The sequence below is a fragment of the Amblyomma maculatum genome, chromosome 9 (assembly GCF_055883805.1).
Source record: "Amblyomma maculatum isolate TAMU_Amacu chromosome 9, ASM5588380v1, whole genome shotgun sequence".
Taxonomy (NCBI): Eukaryota; Metazoa; Arthropoda; class Arachnida; order Ixodida; family Ixodidae; genus Amblyomma; species Amblyomma maculatum.
Window position 1 is genome coordinate 95,526,355 of NC_139352.1, and position 19,490 is coordinate 95,545,844.

Consider the following 19,490-nt stretch of genomic DNA (forward strand, 5'->3'; position numbering starts at 1 on the left):
AACCTGATAGTGAATAGGGTCTAATAGACGCCCAATTTTCAGGTTAGTGTTTTATCCTTAGTAATAGTGCGCAAGACATTACTGTACAGTGATCACTACAGGATATTCACCTCCGTTTGTTGGACATATATAACCAAATTTTTTTTACCTGTTCCGGTCTCAACAGCTGAGAGATGGCTGTGACATCAATCTTCTAGGTCACACAAGAGAAAAAAACACAGCAATATAATCGTTCCTCAGTCATTTAAATTCATGGGCCATCTAGAGAAGTCTGCGCACAACTAAACGCAGCTGCCAAATTGGTGCCGAACCCGCAATGCACTTGGCCTTGTAACAGTTTCATGACATCTCACCCCATCACCAAATAAGCACTCTGCCAAGCCACACAGTCTCAAGTCACGCACTCAGTCGACCAATCAGCAGATTCTTTGCCAGAAGCAGCATTTTAAATGTCTCGCCTAAAGAGTCCAAACATTTTTGTTATGAAAGGAGAACAAGTGCAAAATGACAGAAAAAAAAGGTTTGCTGTATATAATGTCGAGAAGTGAGTGACGATGAGGTGCTGAGGTGCACAAAGACTGACTGCTAAGCAGGAGACCCGCTGCTGCCAGGTGCAGTGTTCTTGTTGGCTTCAGTGCTGGGAATACCCAAAAGATGTAAATATCAGCCTTAGTATAACATGAATTTGCAGACAGGTTACCCTCCATAGGCATCGAAATTGGGCAAACTTTCCAGTGACTGCAGAAGTGAGGCCAACCTTTGACCCTGACCCACCGAAACTTTACCTCCTTTGCACAGGCAATACAGAGACAGGTTCTTCTTACACGAAACTTAAATTGCATTTAATAAACGCCAACTTTGCAATAAGCTTTATTGGAGGAAACTGCAAATATCCTTGTTACAGGATTGAGCAGGCATGCCAAAGTATTTCAGAAAAACAGCCAGTAAATTTGCTTCTACGAACCTTATAAAAGGCCAGACACTGGCCGATATAGATAACACCCTGTATGTCAATAGTAACTGTATACTTCCAGCTGGAAACTACATAAGGAGGTATTTAAATTTCCAGCTGTGCAATTAATTTGAGATGAGCCAGGATACACCACATCCTCGAAACAGGTATATTTCATACATCAATCAGTTCTTGCATGCAATCATTAAAGACATCTTATACAGCTGAGTACAGTGTAGATACTGCATATTTATTCATAAAAAAAGGTCTACACATTCTCTCAAACAGCAAAAAACCTTTGTAACATACTATGACGAGAAGCTGGCGGTTCAAATGAGGAAAAAAAAAGGGGGGGGGGGGTGGGGGAGGGGTAGGCGAGGGGGTAAAGTCACTTGCTGCAGAGTGTAGCAACACAGGCAGAAATAAACTAGACACACACACACACACACACACACACACACAAAAATAAAGATGCCATTAACAGTTGGAACAAGGGCTTAAAATTAGTAACCACCAGCGCACACATCCGTCGTCTCCCTAAAAAAATAGTGCAGCTCTCATTCAGCCTAGAACAAAGCACAGATACAACCCCGTATATCATATACATATATAAAGCTGTTCCCGACTGACGCTAACGCAACTGGCGGAGAAAACGCTTTTGCTACAGCCAAAATTACAAGACAAACCTGCCAAGATCTAGGAAACCACATGGCGACAGCGTTGCAGAGCCGAACAAATGACGCCGCCGCTGACACTGAAGCTCTGATCAAACGTCAAAAACAAAAGCCCCACGACTGCCTACAGAGCACTCTGCATTCCCTACTGTGAGCTAGAGATATCTTATTTACACAAGAGTATGTGAGGCGGGGAAAAAGCAAACAGAGGCTGGCAATACATCAGTGCCACGCAGAATGATATGCCAACCGTGTAGCGTGCAAGAAGGACCTTTGTTTTTTTTTTTTTCTTTGCTTCTTTAAACTAGTGTGTGCCCTCGCAAGCGTTAGCGCACATCCCAAGCTTTCAACGACTTGCATCGCTGAGTCCTTCAAATGTGACCGAATGAAGAAGCGAAAAGCACCACCCCTTGAACAGGGGGCATATGATGATGCTTGTGAATTTGTATAGCGCTTTGAAGGAACACTAGCCTCACTGAATTTGCTGCGAGCCAAGCGTACATATAAAAATGGCAGAACAAGGAATGCTATGGTTATCAGTGTTGTCAATAACCAGTCCTCCTCCTCTTTGCACTTCAAAACCACAGTTATTCAAAAGAGGAAGTACTAAGAGCAGCAAACAAAACCGTCCTGACAGGGATGGCAAGAACAATACGAGAATATAACTAGCAGCAGTCGTCTAGGAGTACAGAGCAGAGAACGTGGCAGCCCCTTTTTTGCCCGTTAGTAAAATTTCATTAGGATAAAAGTTGGTGTCAACTATGAGACCTGCGACGCCTATTATATACAAAAGAACATTGCTGCCTTTGATGTCTGTGCCAAAGCAATATGCATACACAGCTTGCTGGCTTCTGCGGGAAGTGTGCCAAGAGCAGCAGTAGTATTCAACCTCAATGCCTCTCATTTTGCAAGCACCTACAACACAGGTTAAACCCGAGTTGAAGATGAGAAACTAGACGGACGCAAATTGCAGATAGTGTAAAACAGTCCTCCATATGGAACTTTGCAAGAACACACTGATTGCATCTGCTTTCAGAGAATACTTCACAGATCACAACACCTTACTGCAAAGCCTTTTCCGTATTCTGCTTCGCAACATATAAAATGCGCCATGGGAGGAAAAAAACAACAAAACAAAACACATGTGCAGCATCAGCGTTGATCACCATCGCCCTCGATTCTTCATTCACTCGACCCCACATGCTTACGAATGCTGCCTGCCACTTTTGCAAAGGCAGGCAACAACTCCTCAGGCTCCTTCCCCACACACCATGCCTCACTCGTGTCTGGAAACACAAACCTGCTCTGAGACAAGAGAGGCTGGCTAAGAAAAAAAAGAAGAGCAACAGAGACGTGGTGACAAGAGATGCGTGCCCTTGGCAAAGCCACTGCCAAATCGACGTCGCGAGCTTGACCAAACGAGCAGATGGGCGAAGAGTCTTCTCCCTCCGCCCGACCGCCACCATCTGCTCGTCCCAAGGCCAGGAGCTGTGTGGGAGTATGTGCAAGCACTGGGTTGTTTGGTCGTGCGCGTTGCCTTGTTGTCGTCGAGATGGGAAGGGGTGCGAGGAGTGGCATCATTAGCAGCAGCCCTGGCTGCGCGGCTTCTGCTCATTGGTGAGCTTGATCTGGTCGGGAAACTCATTGTACAGCTCCACCTCCGTCTCCTGGGCAAGGGCGTTCTTGGCCACGGTTTGGAAGGCCTGCTCCACGTTCAGGGCCTCCTTGGCGCTCGTCTCAAAGTATGGGATGCCGTTCTTGGACTGACACCAGCCTTGGGCCCGCTTGGTCGACACCTGCAACCGAAGCAAAGGGGAACTCGAGACTCTACCGGCTGTGAGCCACAAATCAAATGTGCAGCAGTGACGTTATAAAAATTTGTGGTGTATGATAACCCGAGGAATCCTGACGAAGTGTTACCCAACTGCAGGGGTGGGACGACAAAAGCAGATTTTGGAGCAGCTCTTTGAGAAAAAAAATGAAAAGGCGTTTGCAGCAGCTATAATAATAATAATAATTGGTTCACAGGAACGGAAAAGTACAGTATCTGTCACACTTGTTTTTATGGACACCTGAACTGCGCCGTCAAGTAAGGGAGGAAGGTGGAAGTGAAAGTGGAGAGAGAAAAAGAGGAGCCATAGTGGAGGGCTACGGAGTAATTTCAACCACCTGGGGGTCTTTAAGGGGAGATGCAGGTCGAAAAACGCGCTTTTTTTCGAAAATGACTGATTTTGTTTTTACTTGTTTTGTCTATTTAGTATCTCTACTTTCATGAAAATAAGAATCAAAGCCTAGTTTAAACAGGAAATGGGCTGAAATTGTGTTTAAAGAGCACACAGTGGCGGTTAAATGACCGAAAGTACGCTATCTTCGAGCGTCCTGCGGTCGGCATAGCACAGTTGATCGCCGTTGCGGATCGCGTGAGATCAGCCAAGCCGCATTCTCCCAATCACCACGGTTGGCCGGAGTCTAAAACGCAATAAAAGCATGCCTATGGCGTGTTTTTCGAGCGCTGCGACTGGTTTTTAGATCACATGGTACGAATCGGGCATCGCCATTGGCCGCTGCGCGTATGCATGTGGCGAAGTCCACTTATTGGCTCCATGCTACGTCGAGATGCGTTTCAGAGTGACGATCGTTCGGCAACTTTTATCTTAGTAATGGATGAAGCACAATCGAACCAGCGCCGTCATCGAGAAGTGAAATATTGTTCTGTTCACAAATATAGAGGACGTCGACGAATATCGAAGGCAAAGGCTCGTCCAGTGGCAACTTGACCCGCGGCAGTTAGGCCCAGCGAAACCGACGCCGATCCCTTCAGCGTTTCGGATGCCTCCGGGGAATTTGAAGTGGCGTTAGAGTATGTTGGTGCCTCAGAAAAAAAAGGCATTCCTAAGGTGAGGAAAGAACCTGCAATGAGGAGTCAACTGTTATTACTGACTTGACAGCGCGCTGAACTTTCTTGCGAGCAGCGTGTCCGGGAACCGGCCGCGAAGCGTAGACTCGCTTCGTTCCTTGAACTACTCTGAGAACTCTGCCTGCTCGCAAAGTGTCCTTTCCACAACATACTCATCGCGGCGAGGCGCGGCGTGCAGGGACACGAGCCGAGATTATGACAGCTGGAGCTCGCGTGAAAGCTTTGTTGTCAACGCCAAAGCTGCTGTAGCGGCCCGTTCTATAGGAGTTGGATACCAGCAGCTAGTGCTATTTTCCTCAATTATTGGACTCCACAAGCCAGTGCATCAAAGCTTGGCACATCCAGAAAAATAGGGCAGAAACAAATGTCCTTGAAGCTGACTGCGGAAGCGAGAGCAAATCACCGCACACTGAAGAAAAAAAAAGCAAGTGTCTGAGTCCACTTGCAAGGGTCGTGAGGGAGTGACATATGCTGCAGGAAGTTTATCATGCCAGTGGCTGCTTTATGGACAATTTTCTCCTTTTGTTCCAAAGTTTGATAGGAATTGAAGCCCTTTTTTAAATAAACATGCAATTTTAACTTCAAATGCGTTTTTCTCAAAATGCAATTTTGGGCAATTTTCAGCACTTGCCCTTCTTGTTTTTGGTACTTCTGATGCTCATATCTGAATGAAATTTTGCACACATTTTCTCTGAGGTTTGAGGAGTGCCGTTATCTCTTTCAAGAAATAAAATACTGATCAAATATTTACAAGAAAAAAAAGTTACCACATGGTGGTGTCTTGAACATGTAGACTTGCCAGATTCAAAATTTTCACGTCATTAGCATATTTTATATGTACATTATTATGTTTGGCACTCTACAGTTTATATGGATCAAAATGAGCCATCAATGATGTGTGTTTATGGAAGTTTAGTATGGCAAAAAGGGGGGAGCAAAAGGGTGTGTATTTTGCACATTGTCACTGAACAGAAAGAAAACTATGAATCTTAGAGTAAAAGTAATTGCAGATTTGAAGTCAGCATAAAAAACTGAATTAATAGCCGGAGTTTCATAGCTCTAAGTCCAATATTAAAGAAAAAGTGTCTTTGAGTAGCATCTCCCCTTAACATGCGCTGACATCACATATGAAGCAGAAAACGTGCATTCTGGAACAGATATGGAGCAGAAATGATTTATGGGGTTTAATGTCCCAAAGCAACTCAAGCATTAGAGATGCTATAGTGAAAGGCTCCCAAAATTTCGACCACTTGGGGTCCTAATATGCATAGATATCGCACAGTACATGGATGTCTTGTCTTTCACCTCCACCAAAACGCCGCCACTGTTGCGGGGATTCAAACTATGTATCCTTGGCAGCTGCGTTTCTATGCAGGCGAAATGGAGAGGTGCCTGTGATCTCAGTGCACGTTAAAGATCTCCAGGTGGTCTAAATTGTTCCGGAGATCTCCACTACGGCACCCCTTTCCCTCTTTGTGCTTTCACTCCCACCTTCCTCCCTTCCCTTCTGGTGCGGTTCTGTGTGACATATACTGCGCCTTTCCTTTCCTGTGAACAAATCATTATTATTATTATTATTATTATTATTATTATCATTATCATCCTCTGGTACAGCAGTTGAATGCCCTAAGCACTGTGCCACCAGGAGAAAATTATAAACTAAAAAAAATTAAAGCAAATGTGCCGATGTTGCAAAGTGATGAAATGCAAAATGAGCTCAATGAATTTTTGCTTTACTCTGGATGACTTTATGGCTTGCCCAAAATATTTTTAAAAGCTTTCAGATTTGTTGCGTATCATTTTGCGCATTTCCTTCCGGCAGCAGCTTGGCCCTCTTAGCACTCACTTTCTGCTCGCTTGGTGGCGTAGTTGTACCTACCTACAATAGAAGAGGCATTCATTGGTTTGTACCTGGCAGATGAAGGGTGCATGCTTGTTGCTGTCACGCTTTTAGCTTTTGCGTACCCAACATAGAAGCACAGGAAGAGGTCTCTTGCCTCGGCTTATAAATGCTTCAGCGTGCTCAAACTCTTACAACCATACACACACAGCATAGAAAAGGCACAAGCTTGTTTTTCTACGAGGCACAGCAGGGGATCTGCTCTTCAGCTATCCACTGAGCTCAGGCAATTGAGCTTGCATACAAAAACTATAACTTTCGAACAAAGGCCATTCTAGTTTATAATCGATGTGGGAGGCCTCATGGAAACACGCGTACAGGCACAAGATCACTGAGCTGTATTCTTGGTGAGAAAGAAAAAGCAAGAAAGGGAGCTTGGAGCACGCAAACATCATTGGGCATAAAAAACCAACTAATGACTGAAGACTTGGTTTGGTTTACAAGGATTAACAATAGACACCCCATTAAAAGGCTAGAAATTTCAACCCCCTAAGGTTCTCTAATGTGCACCGACGCCGCAATACACGGGTGCATTGCTTTTTGCCTACGCCATGATAATGCACTGCAACATACCAGTCCGAAATTTGGCCCTGCAGCTTTAAAACTCGAGTGGGCCCGCTTCGAGCATACACGCTGTACAGTATATCGAAGGCAGCCCGTAGCTCATGGTACATGCAATATGCTGAGATCTAACCGTGTGGCCATGTCACATCTCCACCAGTACAGGTACAATGGTGCCTTGCCTTTTCTGCACTGCCATGAGAGCTTCACACCAAGAAAGCATACCCTCAAGACAGCTTCCCTTGTTCTCTCTGCAATGGCATGCAGGAGCCATCTTGTGAGGGTGCACCTTCTTGTGCAAAATCATGTTACAAATCTTTTTTCCCCCCTGACAGTGCCACACAAGTGCCCCTTGAGTGCAGCAAAAGTTTGTACTAACTGAAGGTTACGCCAAACAGTTCATCTTAGGCAGCTATATGTTTTTTTTGTTTTTTAATGTTTGGGTTCTATGGAAGCTAATGAATTGTCTCACATTGTTCACAGTCATGGGAGCCTACACAGGTGGTCCCGTTCAAGTCTAATATATCAGGGATCAGGAAAAGCGCTTCAGCTACTGTCCACTGAGAAGACCCATTTTCCTCCAGTTATTTATCAACCAAGGCCGACAGGAGAGAAGTGAAGGAGGAAAATAATGCTCACCCCCCGGTTGTCCAGGTCCACCTTATTGCCAATGACCACGAAGGGGAAGTTCTCGGGATCGCGAGGCGAGGCTTGGATGAGGAACTCGTCCCGCCATGACTCGAGTGCCTTGAAGCTGCCCGGCACGGTGACATCAAACACCAGCACACAGCAATCAGCTCCTCTGTAGAAGGCCACGCCCAGCGACTGGAACCGCTCCTGGCCCGCCGTGTCCCAGATCTACACACAGCACATACACACGTGGTTCTAACTGCAATTCAGGCTCAACTGCTACAATCTCAAAAGCTCCTCCCTGACCCGCCAGGGTGATGCAGTGGTTGGGCGCTCGACTACTGTGCCCAGGTATGTGGGATCGAATCCCGGCCGCAGCGGCCGCTTTCAGTGGCGGTGAAAAGCTAGGTGCCTGTCAGTGCACTGTGCGATGTCAGTGCGCGTTAGAAAACCCAGATGGCCAAAATTTCCGGAGCCCTCCACTACGACGTCTCTCAAAGCCAGAGTCACTTTGGGACGTTAAACCGCATAAACCAACCATCTAATCAAACCCTCCAGCGCACAGTGCTTCATGACGAAGAGTGAAAGTGTGACTGGACTAGAAATGGCTACTTGGGCAAGTGGGTAGGGATTCACTGCAAAAAGCACCAGCATATGACACGCAGTGAGCCTCGAATAAAGCCTCCAGTAAGTCTTTGCAGGGAGTTCCCCTTACTGAAGCCATACAGAGTAGGGGTGTCCCATGTAACCAGAGCTATGTGGACACTGAAGCATTGCTTGGTTCTGCCTCCACTGGCCCTCTGGGAAACCAGGGGAAACACTGCTAAAAGAGCGCAACTCGTGCGTGCACCCTCTGTGCCTGAGGGGCATTGCAGTCAGACCGCAGGGCTGGGGGGTCTTTTTTGGAGCACGGTAGGCTGAGAACGTGTGAAGCCAAGGCCGCTGTGGTGCCAGAAAATGCATGGTGCATGTCACAAAGCAGTGCTAGCAGGAGCTGTGTCGCCCCCCCCCCCCCCCCCCCCCCCCCCCCCCCCCCATTGACCAACAAGGTTGGTCGCAGTGGACAAAGCTACCTGCTTGTCAAAAGGTTTACACAGATGTGATAAGACCTGACCTAAAGGCATACAGAAGCAGACTCTAGCGTGAAGTCTGCTTTTGCATGGGGCTTTGCTACTGGGAAGGTGCACGCCGTATGGCTGGGGAACACTGCTAGTGGGCTGTACAAGTCTTTCAGAGCTTGCTGTGTTCCCTTCCTAGTGTGTACTCATTTCACACAGGTCCTTTGCAGAATACCTAGCAACTTACTCAGACAGTGCTAGTATGCCCTAGTTGTGGGTTCATCCTATGCAATCAATTCCTACCAACTTGCCCAGATCATTGTTCGCATTCTTCTAGTTCCCTGGACTCTCATGTACCAACACCTCCTTAAATGCATCAAGGTTTGCACATGCTGCCAAGGTAAAATTTCAGCACGATGAAATATGTACCACAATCTAGGAGTTTATATTAACATCTGTTCGGCTTCAGCTTAGTTTGCTTATTGGCAGCAGGCAGCGATGCACAAGACTGTGCCCGAGCTAGTGTCAGGCGGGGGTAAGAAAACCAGTGTCAACTGTGCAATTCAGCCACTTCGACAACATATCATTTTTTTTCTTTCTTTAGGATATCAGTAGTGAAGACTCAGATGAAAACTATGGAATCCGATTTAACTTGGACGATGAAGCAGGTGCTGGACAACCTGGATCCTCAACTGCTGGCTGCAGGCAAGCAATGTTTCAGCTGCTGCTTGCTCTGGAGCAGGGTATGCATGACTGTGTATATTCCTAAATTACTTTTATAATGAATTTTTTTTTTTGTCTTGCACCTCTGTTCATGTGCAGAGACATTTTTTCATGTTATTGCACAGTGTTTAAACAAAATATGAATGCCCCTGAGAGACCATTTAAACAGCAACCTTTTGGTATTTGTTGCAGCAAGACTGAGAATAGTTCATTTAATAAAGATTCTGGCCAAAATCCTACAGAACTGCCTTTTTTCCCCCACAGTCATGAAAGTGTTAATTGGCACTTGTGTGTCTGTCCTAGTGTACCGTTGGTGTAGACTGGTCTTTTGCAATGAAACTCTACCAAGTCTACCAAGGTCTTTGGAAAAAAGAGAGAGAATAAAGGGACTTTTTTAGCTTCTTTTTCATGCTAATAGAGCTGAGAATGGACCAACTAGCCCAATGTGTATTACTGAAATCCCTACCCACTTACTGTTTTTCATACACTAATACCTCCCTTATGTATTGCCACTGTGTGCTGGTCCTTTACAACGAACAGTGGAAACGAGCAGTTTTGAATAGCAACAATGTCACCTTTAAAACACAGCGCAGGTAAAAAAAATCTTGCAACACTGTGGTTCCATACAGTACAGCAACCTGCAGTACTGTCACGAGAAAACTGATATGCACGTTCAGACAACATCCGTTGTTCATATAAAGGAAGAACAGTAAGTAGCACACCGCATACCGCCACACTAAAATTCTTGCATCGTCTGAAAGACTGCCGCCTTTGCAAACCTAGCTCGATTAAAGCATTGCCCTCCGTGTTCCGCTAGCTTCTTGCACAAAATATATGGACCAATTGTGCTGGATCGGTACATATACGCAGGAGGTTTAAAAAAAATCTGGTAGTAGGTACTCGTAAGTCCAGCCACAAGCAAATACCCACTGTACACTCGGGAAGGGGCACAGTTCTGTCATGAATATCCTGTTAACAGGAACCACTCAACTGTCGTGACTTTCCCACCAAACTTTCCTGCGCGTCACTGCTGGCAGAATTTACACTGACATACAAGCAGAGGAGCCACCACCAACCTGCATGGTGACGAGCCTGTCGTCCACCATCACCTCCTTGGTGAGAAAGTCGGCCCCAATTGTGGCCTTGTATTGATTGCTGAACTTCTTATTCACGTACTGGTTCATCAGGGACGTCTTGCCTACCCTGAAAGGAATCGATACCGAAAAATGAACCACACATGCGCACACTTTCTGCTACAGAACAATGCCCTTGCATGGACAATGAATGCCACACTAACTTGAGCAGCAGCAAATGCAGAACGCTTATCAACGTTTACACGCCTAGGTGTTCCCGGTGGAAAACTGCTTGGTTCGCAACTAGCTCTCATGCATCAGGCCGCATGCCGATCACACTTTTTGATGTCATTTTCAAGAAAGTCTGTGCAATGGTTTGTAGCAGGCAAAAATTTGATTTGGAGCAGGAATTTTTTGGGTGCTAATATTTACAATTTACAGCACTTTGGCATAGCAAAGCCTATTTAGAAGCAGTCTGGAGGACTTGGAATTTCCAATCTGGAGCATGGGGCTTTTAGTTTCCAAACCTCTCAGGCTGGTAAAAAATACTGAAAAAGTTAGCGTGATACAAAGAATGTTACTCCATTAAGGTAGTCTTCATTGGTGCAGAGCCTGAAGAGGATGAGATTGAAGGGTGGTCCTGCCATCTGTACTAATCCTTACACTCTTACAAAGAAGCCCCTACATGCTCATTCACTGCTATCAGTGGCAGGCCAAAACCATCACATCGTTTTGTTACCTTGTGCTCACAAGCTGCAATTTGTACTGTATGTGGGCCCCTGGAAGTGCTCTCTCCTTGTGGGTTTATTTCCAGAGAAAAAAAAAAGATTCAAAGGACTACATCTCCTCTACATTGACATCACTGGTTCTTCATTTATGCCAGTCAGTCCTGTCACATTTTAAGCACATATGCGCTTCCCTTGTGCAGAAGCCATTATTCAGACTCAGTCTCCCCATGATTCCTATGATCAAGGGCAGTCCTGGGGTCCAGCATTTGTGCTAGCTGTAGCAATTTAGTCTGGTACGTGCACAAAGCTTTCTCTAGCTCTCCCCAATCTCCAGCTTTTTAAAACAAATGGCCAAATGGCGGCACCAACCATCTTGCACAGCTGAAATAAATACTGTACGTAGCAGCACGATGTGTTTTCGCCCCTTTGGACGGGTTGATCATGCATCATTTTCAGCATCAGCATCACTGACCGTGGTTTCCATGCTTGAGGTTTATAAGAGCGACTCTACCACAAAGTATGGAACACTGATTGATCCCAGCCATAAAACCACACGTAAAATGCTCATGTGTGCATTGGACGTAAAGCAAGTTATTTTGTCGGGCATAAAACTAGCTGTGCTAACTTTGGCCACATTGAGCACATGAAACGTATGAAACATTACGCATGAAACTGGGAAGATTTCAAGGCCAGCTTGGCTTAGTAGGTGGCACAGCAGTGTGTGTGTGAACTTAAAGAGGGGCAGAGGACTGCTGAATCAAATTGCTTGGTGGCATGGCACACTTGCTGAAAGGAGCCGAGACTTACCCGCTTTCCCCAAGAATGATGACCTTAAGTAGTACCTTCTTTCTGGACGACATTGTGAAGCTGCAAAGACAAAAAGAAAACGCAATGTGAGTAAATGCAATGGCCTCTCCCTGACAAAAGGTTCAAATTTTCTAAAAGCCACAAGCAAAACAAACTTCACCACCCAACTAGATCGCATCATGCTGGTGGGTGATGTCCACAGCTCTTCAGAATCAAAAACTGAGGCATGTCTTGCCAAGAAATGAAAGACTTTACGAGGGGGTACCCAAAAGAAACTGAACAAATGTTTTGGTAGGCAGCGTTTTCGTAGTACTGTATTTTGCTGCTAGGAGCGCAGAGTGAACATTCCAGAGTCAGTCAGCCGAGTGGTGTCGAAGATCCGACATATTAGCTTCGGCAAAGTTTACAGTGACAACTGTTTGCTGTGAGCGTCGTTTTTGCAATGACTGATTTTTGTGAACAGCGTGTAGTGGTGAAATGTGCTTTCTGCTCAGAAAAAATGGAACAAAAACTCTTGAAATATTAACAACGGCGTACAAGGATGATGCTATGGGGAAAACTCAAGTGTTTGAGTGGTTCTCCCGTTTCCAAATGGTTGAAATGTCAATTGATGACCAACTTCGTTCTGGTCGTCCTTCCACGACCCGAACGCATGAAAATGTTGAAAAAATTGGTGCAATCATCAATATTTGACTAAAAATGGTATGACCCCTGTTCCTCATCCCCCATACTCAATGGACCTTGCCCTGTGCGACTTTTTTTGTTTCCCAGAATGAAAAAATATATGAGAGCAAAGAGTTTTGCTGATGTTGCAGAGACAAAGAAAAAAACGACGCAGACGCTGTCAAGCATCACAAAAGATGAATTTAAGCAACTTTTTGAAAAGCAGAATGAAAGTTTAAACAATTGTATTAGTGAAAGTGGAGAGTACAAATAGGTTCAATAAGTTCGGTTTCTTTTGGGTACCCCCTCGTAAGAGGCCCTCGGACACCTCTGTAGGGCTCACTAAGAGGAAAAATTTCAAATCCCAAATTGTTTGTCCATTTTAGACAACTGACTGCACGCGTTTCTCGGTAACAATGTTGCAAAATTCAGCAGCGCATTGGATTTCACAGCGATTACAGATGCAAAACTGACATGAAATTGTGCTTCACTTGGCACAATTTCCACGAGGCAAAAAGAGATGCAAAGTTCATTGTTTTTCTCAAAAGCACCCTACGATTCTCATTTAGAAACCAATGATCACAACTGCAATTGAAAAAATATATATAAAGACAAGGAAAAGCTCCCATGGATTTGATCAATACTTAGAACATGAAAAAAGTGCTCACTGTCCCATTTTAAATGTTCTCCCTCACGTAACTGACAGGACAGGCTCACTCCTCTAGTTTGTAATTTACATTTACACCTTATGTAATGACTTGAATATCAGCATTAAAGTCTCTGCACACTATAAGAACAAATACCTACCATACAGTAGGCAAACAAATTATGCTTATTCCTTACAACCGGTGACTGAACTGACAAAAGGCAATTTCTAGCAGCAATCAGGATCGTAGCAAAATTCTCCCTCTTGGAACTCGTAAATATGAGGGTTTATCAAAATATTGGGTTTAGGAAGCAGTAGATTCAGGATTTCACAGAACTCAAATTAAAACAGGAAATCAAACCTACATCCAAATTTTGTTGCTATGCTTTTGGGGAAAGCAATAAAACGGAAATGAAAAGAAAAAGATCAAACATGAGTTACTTTTATTCAGAGTGAAAATGTCACATGAAAAACAAAATACCCAAAAAATGCAAAAATGGAATCCTGCAAGATGAATCCCATAAGTATTTCTAGCCTATAATGATTCCCAAGGGGCGAGCAGCGGTGCATTGTTGGCGACGAGCAACAAGACAACTTATGACGCAAACGAGGAGCTAGGGCTATAATGTGAGCTTTCATTCAAAGATGTGTTTTCACAAAAACGCTGGACAGGTGCAGCTCCGAAAATCTTCAGGAAATTTCTAAAATGATGCTCAAGATGATTTTGAATATTGTTGCAGTATCTGGTGAGCGTCTCCCAGCACTGCAGTGACGTGAGGCACACAAATGAATGCGTAAAAATGCAACAATACAGGGAGAGTGCACGGGCTGCACCTTGGAGGACATAACTGCGAGACGTGGCTCTGAGGCAGTTGTTTCAAGTTCGCGCTCTTCCCCTCAAAATTTTGGGGACACTTATGCTTCACATTAAGAGTAAACGTGGCGCCTTTACACAGCTTTTTTGTTGCGTGAATTTCAAAAATAAATTTTCGTGTTTAAATCATTTCATTTTTAAAATGTTACCACTACAACATCAGTACACATCCTAAACACATTGTAGTACGTCATATGCACATGAACGCATTCATTAGGTGCCCCCCTAACACGCTTGGTGCCAATGATCTTTCATGGCCTATCCCTTGCGTCCCCCTCTGGCATGCAGAGGACCTGGGTTTGAGCCTGAGTGGTGACAAATTGATTTCACTGAATTATTTCTAGTTTCTGAATACTTCAATTGCAAGAACCTCCTCACTATTTCCAGTTTCATTTGCACCCTTCCCCAATTTGCTTACAGCCTTATTTTGAATGCCGAGAATCTCAAATTTCCGCACAAGGTCATGTGGTTGTGACGCCCTCCAATCGGGATTTATTGGGACAAATATTTCAGACATGTAGTGTCAACTACTATGCGCCGATGGCTTTTCAAACAAACGAGCTGCATATGCTTCCGGTAACCCAGCCTGAAGGAACATTGCAACTGATGAAACCGGTGAAAGCAGCCATCGCAAATATACAGCTAGTGTGCTTGCATGCTGCTACTGCACCCGCTCAGCTACCATTCTGTGCACTATGGGGAACGAATAGGGAAGGAGCACTGGCGATCGTTTACGTTCTTCATTGGAGATTTCATATCCCCCTGCTCATGCCGATTGGCTAGCTGTGCCTTGGCAAAACACGCTGATGTGCCATGCAATGCTGCACTGCCATATTCCAGAACAAGAGTATGAAGCCACCATGGCAGTTCTTGCAATGACCTCAAACAGATTTCTTTCAAGCAAGGCCCACCACTACTTTGAGTGCACTTTCGCTGGATGCGAACAATCACAATTTGAGGAAAGCAGGTTCAATTTAAGTGACAAGCATGGGAAGGTACACACCAAGCTAGCACCACATTTTCGATGAAGAGTTCTGGGGTAGGTGCAAACATGATTCTTGGATATTCGTGTGGTGCTTCGAATGAAAATGAGCGATTTAATATAAACTGAGGACCAAATTTTTTTTTTTAGCGACACTGCCACGGAAGTGTGCTGCCAAAACAAAAAGGAACAAGCTTTAGTTGAGGTTTCGCTGCTGCCAAAGCTCATGCAGCCAATACTGCACTTTTGGATCCAGCAGTCAAGCAGCAGCAGTCAAGCAGGCTTGAGCATTTCAATTTTTTGGGGAATGCTTTGATGGTGAAACATACCTGCGATTTTCTATTTCTGACATACAAAAAAAAAAGCAATTTGATTTTTTATTATTCGACATTCAATGCTTTGCCGACTACGCACACCTCTCCAACAAGGCAAGACAAACAGCCACAATATGTGCAGATGCCCGAATAACAACTTATCTCAGCAACAATTTGGAACAGATTAGCAGCAAACGAAATGCTTGCTTGTCCACTTCATAACTGAACATTAAGTTTGGTTAAAAGCTTTTTAATAGTTTGCCTTGATCGATTCAAACAAGGGGGACTATCACTTTGATGTGCTCAAACACCACTAATTTAAAGTTCACATCAATGAGAACCATATTTCTACTCCTTTATCTTTGCATACCTCCTTTATCTTATGCACAATCAATTCCTGGGCACTGGCCAACATAGGGAAGACAGCCGGCACTCAAGGGTTCGCCAAATTACTTAATGACCTTCCAGTGGCTCCTTGAGGTTTCGCTGGAAAAATGCTAGGACTACAGTAAGTTCAAAATGTTGGCGACAATTTGTAACACTCCTGAAAGCATCTGTAGTGACTGGCAACTTCTTGGCATTACCCTCAAAATGATCTAAGTATGCTGTTGTCTGATGTAGGCTTGACATGCTTTCTATTAAAAAGAGGCTTGATTATGTGCCTGCTTGTTTTAGCAGAACCATTACAAAAAACTCTGGTAGTTTTTTTTGTTACCTGATAAGATTCCTAATGGCTAGAGGTGGTGCGCAGTGAATGCTTCGGCCGCTGCTCTCGCTTCTTTAGACCACTGGCGATTCGAGGTTGGGAGAGGGTGCTACGCCAGGTGCACAGAACATTTTTTTCGCAATTAATTCCTTCCAACTGCTTGAGGCTTGTTTCAAATTTTGAGCAGAATGGAGCAGCACTTCCACCCTTGAGCAGTCAAGTGTTCTAACCACCGAGCTACCGTGGTGGGGCCCAGATGGAAGGTCACATATGCCTTATTATGGGGAGTTTAAAAACTTGTTTCAAGCTTGATTTCAGCGTTTCCTCAGCAACATATCACAGACAATAAGTATGACAACCAATAAGTCATTTATTAATTACAGAGTAAGGTGCACTCCGGTTCATTTGTTGAGGCAATCAATAATAGCCTCCCTTTGAAGCTTGAAATAAACTAAAGGAAGTGTGTATACTTCAATGTGCACTGTCAGCTCAAGCTCATTAACTGGTTCATATGCTCAGAAAGAGAACGCAGCACCAAGTCCTTATGATGCTGTGCAAATGAGTGATGTGATGCAGAGGACTTGGAAACAACTGCTTCATCTCCGAGTTAACTGGCACCGATGCTAGAGGCTGCATGCGGCCACTACTGAGGACCTCCTTTCACAGCAGTTGTAGAGGGATGCACCTATGTTCCAAGTTTATTTTGGAGAAGATGTCTCCTTACATTTGAATGATTATAGCGATTACATTTGATTTTCGGTCTATGAGGTTTAGTGTCACAAGGTGGCCCGGGCCATGAGGGGCACCATAGTGGAGGGCTCTGGATAATTTCAACCGTTTGTTAGTTGCACCTCCATCAAAACGTGGCCAGGAGGGCAGCGTGCAGCAATGCCACCACGCAGGATACCACAACACCCAGCCAGCCATGAAAGCTGCAGGTGGCTTCCAGCAGGAAGTGCTGTCATGTTGGCAACAGCAGAACAGGTGGCGGAAACAGCACAAGTTGCTGCTGTAGGCACACACTGTGCATCTCAGACGAAGCAACACAGGGAGCACATGTGCAACACAAGCCTCCAGCTATGAACACGTTTAACTTTCAATGTAGCCCCCTCCTTCCAGTACAAAAGTAAAACCCCAGGATGCCGGACCAGGATACAAGGAAGAAAATTTTCAGAGCACCAAGAGTAAGTGCAACAAATGATTGCGCACAGTGCATCTGAGGTATATCATCACCAATTTGGTCCTTTAGTACAAGATAGAAATAAGGGCCATTAGCAACAAACTTCCAACTTTGCTGCAGCGACTTTCAAATGACAGGAAATGGCTCTGACGTGGTAGGAAATGTCATTCTGGTTGGATGCTGTCCATGGAAAGGATAATGCTGAACAGGTGGTCGTATAGGTGTGTAGTCGTAAAGGGGTGTTCGGAGTGATAAATTCAGGAGCACAGATGCAAGGTTCCCAATGATGTGTCAAATAGCAATGCTTGTAACAAAGAGATGGCAATGCGATGGCAAAATGAAGGATGCCGTATAGTTAGGATGACTGAATACCCAGTAGTTACGTAGGACTTTAAAGCAACTTTAACCAATTGCGTGGAAATGCAGTCAGCAATTTTATCATAAAGGATTGTCAAGACGAACTAAAACTGCATAAATTCATTGGTAACTGCTAGGATGAGGGAGCAGATGTGGAGAGAGGTCAGAGGCATCACCAAGCTTCATGCTTCGGAGTCTAAGAATAACAATGACCGGGTCAGGCCGGTTCCATCAGCTGTTGCGTCAGCGGAGATTAGGCTATCCGCAGGAATTCTGGGAAGCCTCCACTGACGGAAAAAATTTACACCATCCGATCCATGCATCCTCCCTCGAACAAAGGCCGAGAAATGATTGAGATGAAAATGGCTGAGTCATGCCGTACGAAGCCTGCAACGGCACGACATCGGCAGTGGCGCAACGCGACCTGTAGGCACCGTATGCACACAGCAACAAGGAGACGACAAAACGTCGCACGCGCCGAGACTGCTTTTTTTTTGCCGAGGCCCGGTAGCCATCACGCAACAAACATACGGAGTAAGGGCGACGAGAGACCGCGACGAGTTCAAAATCCAACACCGTAGCTGTCAACCAAATGCATACGGTGTGCTTGGCGGCTGCCCACGCGAGCAGAGCTAGCAAAAACCACAGCCAAGTGCGAAGCGGCAAAACGTGCCTGGGCGTAACAGAGCAAAGGACGCTTCGGAGAGGGGTGCTACTGACTCACGCACAGGCGATCTTGACACGGTTTATCACGTCACAGGTCGCTCGGGAGTCGGGGCAGTGCACCAGGGGCCACCCGAGCAAACACCCGGAGAGCGCGCCAGTCACCCAACGACGGATCGACCCGAAAACGACTAAAAAGAAAACCAGAGAAAGTCGAGGCGGGCCGACGCTGTCACCTCCGCTGCCGGACGTCGCAGCACGAGTAATTACGACAAGCGAGCCGAACACGTTCGTGACAGTGCACACGCCGTCTCTGCTCGGTGGGTGGATGCGGCGCGATTAACACGGCCGCTGTAGAATGAGATAATCGCTTGCGCCGTGTCTACAGTTAGGTGCCAAGAAAATGCAGCGCCCAGAAGGCGAGCAAAGAACCTTGAGTAGCTGCCTCGGACGGCGCAACGCTTCGAAGAAAAGCAAGCGAGGAGGAGGTTGTTTCGCTCAAACAGCTGATTTGTCAATGCGCAGACCCAACAACTTCGTCGTCACGCACTCATTGAACGACGGCGCGCCGTGTCTCCGTCGCTTTGACAGACGCTGCCGCTGTTCGTAAAAAGCGTTCCAGTCGAAGCCAACAAAATGAGCGCGGGCTGCGAAGTGCAGGAGACGCAATGCGCGCCGTCCCTGGAGGCTCACCGACGATCCCAAGACGAGCCCTCTGCGATAGCTTAGGCTTAAAACGACGCGGAGTCGAATAGTTTACCTAGACGCTGCCGAAGGACGCCCGGTCTTGCAGTTCGGTCGTCACCGATGAAGGTCGCTGAAGGCCGTTGCAGCCGTGCGAGGTTCCCTACTCCGGCACGGTAGGTGCGAAAATTTTTCACAGATCGTTGCACTGCTCAGCGCTGAGAAAAGGACACACCGACTAAACCAATATGGCGCCGATCGTGGATCAGTGGATCACGGGACAATGACGTCATTGACATCATGTGACCGATGGCAGCGGCATGAGTGGCGTGAGTGAATGTAAAAGTGCGCTTAGTTGTGCACTGATAATTAGCAGTTGCACCACTGATTGACTTCCA

General features: G+C 45.6%; 1 protein-coding gene across 1 annotated transcript; it reads right to left on the reverse strand.

Annotated features, from left to right (window-relative positions):
* Positions 1-1,181: 1,181 nt before the first annotated feature.
* On the reverse strand, positions 1,182-19,365 carry Rab7 (RAS oncogene family member Rab7). Its single transcript, XM_084579341.1, has 5 exons — positions 19,169-19,365; positions 12,024-12,083; positions 10,492-10,618; positions 7,644-7,862; positions 1,182-3,422 (listed from the first exon to the last, which is right to left on the reverse strand). Exons 2-5 carry the CDS (start codon positions 12,074-12,076, stop codon positions 3,207-3,209), a joined length of 615 nt encoding a protein of 204 aa, XP_084435467.1. The 5' UTR covers positions 12,077-12,083; positions 19,169-19,365; the 3' UTR covers positions 1,182-3,206.
* Positions 19,366-19,490: the final 125 nt, after the last annotated feature.